Raw genomic sequence first — 6,180 nt, forward strand, 5'->3', positions numbered from 1 at the left:
AAAAAAAAAAAGAAAAGAAAACTGATTTAATGAATCTGTAATATGATTCATAACAAATAAAAAAGAAAATGGCAAGCTGCTGGATATTAGGCTGACAGTTCACATTAAGTTAAAATAGAGACTTTCTCTTTGATTTACAAATCCTGAGTTCTTTCAAAGATATGCCTCAGTCTGTTAGATGCATTAAATTTTTCTACTGTGAATTTATTAAGTTGTATAAAATTGCTTAAAAAATTACTTCGACTGTAAAAAAAAAAACACATGAAACATAGAATTATCAAATCCAGTTTTCACTAAGCTTCACCCCGTCACTTCTGTTTGCTGAGAGAGCACCTGTTCACCACTCTTGATGCAGATGCAATATCATTGTTATTGCAGTTGACGAAGTCAGAAATACATTAGTTTGGAGTTGTAGTCAAGGCACTCATGCTCAAAAGTCCTCAGCTGCAACCAGTAATCTGGAGTTCCTAAGTTTCACACAAATGAAGAACACATTTGGCAGTTGGACCACCACAAGCAAAGATGTTTTTGTTAGGGTCTGAATCACTGTGAGAGGAACATGTGAACCTTGGAAGCAGTAATATACTCCCAAATCCTCAGGCTCTACTCTGCTGATCTTGAGTGTGAAGTCTGTACCTGACCCACTGCCACTGAACCTGTCTGGCACACCAGAATATCGGTTGGAAACCCCATAGATCAGGGGCTTTGGAGGCTGGCCTGGCTTCTGCAGGCACCAATATAAATAGGTGTATCCATAACTATCTACAAGGCTCTGACTAGACCTGCAAGAGATGGAAACTTGATCTCCAAGGCTGACAGACAAGGAGATTGGAGTTTGGGTCATCACAACATCACTCCTGGAAGCTGAAATGATGAGAGAGAAGTGGAAATTTATTAAAAAAAACTTTATGAACAATTATTGTGATTACAGTTTTTGATATTTACCTCAACAGATGTTTATTTTAACATGAAATACTTTATACACTATAAATCCCTCTTAAACAAAACAAGTGAAATGAAAGCCCAAAGCTCTTCTAGGCATGATTTATTCCATCTCTGTCCATCTATATCATAATCTTCATTATAACATGGATTCTCTCTAATCTGGAAGCTCCATCTCCCAGATATGAATATTACAGGCCCCATCCTGGAGCAAAGACCTGTCTTTTCATACAGGGACAGGACACTTGTGATCAGCAGTGGGACCCATGGTTCACCCTCCCTACCCATCCTCCTTTCTCATTCCCCTCTATCCTCACCAGGAATCCCGAACAACAGCAACACCAAGAGCAGAACAGGCAACTTCATTTTGAGGAGGCAGTCTGAGGAGACTGATCAGTCACCACAAGAAGACAATTGAGATTTTATTTGAGACTAGCAAGGGTGGGTCCTCCCTAGGGAGTTATATGCAAAGGCCTTGGTTATTGTTGCAGTATAGATAAGGGCAAGAGTTTTGCAGGTTTCTCATTATTGAAAAAAAATCACATAAAGTATTTTCTATGTCAGGGGTGATAATATCTAAACAAAATCTGGTGCTTCATGTGAAAAGAACATGCTAAAACTGTCAATCTGGGCAATGCCAGAACCTCAATAAATGCTGTATTACAGAAATATTGGAAAGAAGGAAATGACGATGTATGTTTTCAATTACTCAATGAGTTGATAATTATGCCTTTCCTCCTATTTCATTGATTTTACAGAAAAATTAAGCTCTCCATTTAAGAATTTAAATGTAGAACTTAAGAGTCTTTCCTCTGTTCCATTGAATTTTTCTCCAGGGAAAAGGAGAAAAAATACTGGGAAGGGGTATCCTGAAGTGTTCATTTTGAAAATGTAAAGGAGGTGGGAAATAATTTACCTGGAATAATATATGGTTTGAGGAAACATTGGAAGTGATTGATGGGCCTCTGGTGTTTATGGAAAATGATATTTCCCAGTTGTATTCCAACTCAATTTTATATGAATTAAATATGTATTAAGTGTCATGTAGTAATTATATCTTAATTAAATGACCTTTTTAGTTTTATTTATTTATTATGTTTATATGTATGTGTATAGAGACATGCTCATTTCCATGGATTGCAGAGGACAATGCATGGGAGTCAGTCCCCTCCTACCATGTTAGTCTAAGAAAATCTCAAGTTGTTGGCTTGGTGGCAGGCACTTTTATTTGTTGAGATTTCTCAACAGCTCATAGGGTGAAATGGCTTTAGTATGATGTTTTGACATAAACTTTCTCAGGGGGATTGGTAGATGGCTCAGCAGTTAGGAGCACTTGCTATTCTTCCAAAACATGAGTTTTATAACTATCACCTATGTGAAGTTGTTCACCATTTTCTATAATCCATCTCCAGGGAATCCAATATTCCTTTCTGTTAGCACCTGTAGATACACACATGGATGGCTGCTTACACACAGAGAGACACCAAACAATACTTATCCAGTTAATAATAGATATATCTCTTTCTCACAGCTAGAGAGCTACTAGCTATTGTGCACAAAGTTAAGAGAAAAGGGCATTGTTATACTTCAGAAATAGAATTTGGAACTCAGGGTAATATGTTATTAAATCTGATGAATTTTTTTCTGATATCTGACATCTGACAGGATGTTTTCTTATTTGTTTGTTTTATTTAGGATTTGTCTTGTTTTGTCAAGTTAATACAAGATAGTGACATCTGGATTGAGAGAACTTCAATTGAGAAAACGCTTCTATCATATTCACCTCTATGCAAGCCTGTATGGTATTGTCTTGTTCAATGATATATAGGAAAGCCCAGCTCAATGTAGACAGTGCTAATACTGGACAGGTGGTAGTGGGTAGTATGAGAAAGAAGGGTGAGCAAACCACAGGGTGTATTTAAGTAAACAACACTCCTCCATGGCCTCTGCTTCTGTTCCTGCCTCCCAGTACCTGCCCTGCTTCAGTACTTGCCCTGACTTCCCCCTCATGATGGACTGTGAAGTGGAACTATATACAGACCCAAACCCTTTCCCTCCTAAGTTGCTTTTGCCCATGGTGTTTAGCACAACCATAAAAAGCAATCTAGAACAGACTTCCAGAATTATTACATGGCTCCTCTAGCCAACTAGTAAGTAATACTTCTTAAGAGAAAGGCTCTCTTAGAGATACAGGAGAGAATGAAAATAGCAATTTTTTTTTTTATTTTTTATGCACTGAGTCTAAGGAATACTCTCTGATTCAGAATTTTTCTCTATAAGAAAAAGAAAATTCTGTTAGATTCTTAGTTTTGAATAAGAATCTTTTCCCAACATAACCCTCTGTTCTATATGCAAAATAAAGGAGTTCAAGTAACAAGAGAACTCCATCTAAATCAACAAAAATTGACTCAGACTTTTAATACCTCAGGGTAATTATCTCTGATCCCCAGTACCCCAGGTCTTATTTGTAGATTATCACTAGGGATTATGATGGTAGATCAAAGCTACTCAGCCACAGTCAGTAAGCTTGTGTACTTTCACCAAATGGGGAGAAAATGCTAATTCATCCATGCTAAAACCCATTATGGTTTTAATCTGTTTAAATTTCTTTAAATCTGTACCCTATTTTTAAAATGGATTATTTGGTTTGTTGATGTCTAGTTTCTTGAGTAATTTTAAACTGAGTAGTACTTGACAATTTTGTCAACTTCAAATGGTTTAGAAGGACAGTTCCCAGATAGCAATAACAATAATAGATGATACAAAGAATATTGTGTATTAGCATTAAATATTGAATAATTTAGTCCAAAAGTAAAAAAAAAATAATTGAAATCAAGAGAATTAGCATATACAATTTTAAATGAGAAAATATATTTTACAATTTATCTGCTTAATAACTAGATTTCTACTGTAAATTGTGGGGTTTGTGTTTAGGACTCAAACAAAATGGTTAAAATTATTTAAACTGTTAGAAAACAAATGTAACATAAGTCTCTTCCCCAAGTGTTTTGTTTGAGATTGCTGCTTACTGTCCATTTCTATTTCGTCTTCAGTGGCTCTTGAAAATAAAGACCCCCTGCAGCTTTGACTTTATTTCTTTACTCCGTTTTGTAGCAGGAATCTTCAAAGTTCTTATTAATAAAATCAAACCTGAGGCCAGTTATTGGGGTCAATGCTGGAAGATCAGAGAGACAGAACAAGCCACAGCTATCTCATCTCGCCTGGTCCTCAGCTGGTTTTGTCTCCTCAGACTGGAGGCCTCTGATTCCTCATCCGGAATGGGTCTCAGCTGAATTACTGCTCAAAAGCCTGAAGCTTAACCAGGCCAAATGCTTAACCAGCCAAATGCCTCTAGTTTCTGGTCCTCATGCCTTATATATCTTTCTTCTTTCTACCACCACTCCCTGGGATTAAAGGCTGGCTTTCTGGGATTAAAGGTGTGTGTCACCATGCTTGGCTATTTCCAATGTGGCCTTGAACTCACAGAGATCCAGAGGGATTTCTATCTCTGGAATGCTAGGATTAAAGGTGTGAGTGCCACCATTTTCTAGCCTTTGTATCTAGTGGCTGTCTGTTCTCTGACCCCAGATAAATTTATTAGAGTACACAGTATTTTGGAGAACACAACACCACCACACAGTTTTCCTTCTAGTTGCTGCTCTTCCACTTTCTCAACTTCTAGCAATAGCATGGGGATGCATGAATCTGTGTGCAAACTGTTCTGCTAAAATTATTTACTTAATCTTTGAGTATGGGTTTGCCCTATTGTTACTAAAGGTTTTAGAATAATTCCCTCAGACATGACATCCCTAACAAGTTAATCCCAATGAACTGTCCTCAATGCATTTTACTTAAAGGAATATGAAATAATGGACAGGGTAGATAGCCCAGTAGGTTACAGCAGGTAGTGCTTTTGCAGGTGACTCCAGTTTAGTTCCCTGATTTCAGATTAGGTAGATCAAGACTGTAAGCTGTCACTTAATGGTTTTGATCTTAGCCATTTTGGCAGAGGTAAGGTGAAATCTCACAGTAATTGTGATCTACATTTCTCTGATGACTAAGGATGTTAACCATTTCTTTATGTTTGTCTCAAGCATTTGAGTTTCCTGCATTGAGAAACCTCTTTTTTAATTTGTATCCCATTTTTTAAATGAATTACTTGGTTTGTTGATGTCTAATTTCTTGAGTTCTTTATAAAATTTGGATATTAGCCCTTTCTCAGAAGTGGAGTTGGTGATGATCTTTTCCCATTCTGTACTCTGCCATTTTATCCTATTGACACTGTCCACTGCCTTACAGAAACTTTTTAGTTTCCTGATGTCCCATTTATTAATTGTTGACCTTAGTACCTGAGTTATTGTTGGTCTGTTCATGAAAGTGTCTCCTGTGCCAATGCATTTAAGGATATTCTCCATTTGTCTTCTATCAGATTCACTGTATCTAACTTTATACATGGATATGAGCTGTTAATTGAAAGTAATAATGCTGTGATACAGACACAGATAGGCTAAGTAACAAGGAGGAACTAAGGGGGTGGCGGTGCATGGATCTCTCTGGTAGCGGGAAATAGAATAGTTTTCTGAATGGACTGGAGGCCCTTGGGGATATGAAAAGGAGGGATCAGGGGTTGGAGGGGATGGAGGGAGAAAGTACTAGGATAGACATCTAGAATTGGGAGGCAATTTTGTGCAATGGAAACTAGCTGAAATATATGATGGTGACCCTAGTGAAGACACAGAGTAATGTGGATATGGAGCCTGAACTGGCCATTTTCAGTAACCAGACAATGCTCTCAGTGGTGGGACTAGATTATCAACCTGGTCACAAAACATTTGACTCACAGTTTGTCCTGTCTGAAACATGTGTTTGGATAATGGTGGCTCAGAAATTGTGAGTGCTGGTAAACCAATGACTGGTCCAACTTGAGGCTCACACCCAGCGAGGAGAGGTAACCCATGCTTGACACTGCCTGGTTGGCCAGGAACCAGAGGTTGGATTGCACAAAGACCTAGAATAGACCCAAAAATGATTGGTGTAAAAAGTCAATAAAATCATTCCTAATGATTTTTCTTCTATACTCATAGACCAGAGCCTATCATAATTTTCATCAGAGAGGCTTCATTCAGCAACTGATGAGACCATATATAGAGACCTACACCTGAACATTAGGTGTAGCTAGGGTACCCGATGGAAGAGGGAGAGGAAGGAGAGTAAGAGTCAGAAGGGTCAAGAACACCA

The 6,180-nt window shown here is 37.8% G+C and overlaps 1 gene segment (V, D, J or C); it reads right to left on the reverse strand.

Moving 5' to 3' along the window:
- Positions 1 to 430: 430 nt before the first annotated feature.
- Positions 431 to 1,368, reverse strand: LOC119087714. The segment is given in 2 exon segments: positions 431 to 864; positions 1,260 to 1,368. Coding segments are annotated over 2 exon segments (483 nt in total).
- Positions 1,369 to 6,180: the final 4,812 nt, after the last annotated feature.

Source organism: Peromyscus leucopus, chromosome 3 (assembly GCF_004664715.2).
Source record: "Peromyscus leucopus breed LL Stock chromosome 3, UCI_PerLeu_2.1, whole genome shotgun sequence".
In the NCBI taxonomy this organism is placed as follows: domain Eukaryota; kingdom Metazoa; phylum Chordata; class Mammalia; order Rodentia; family Cricetidae; genus Peromyscus; species Peromyscus leucopus.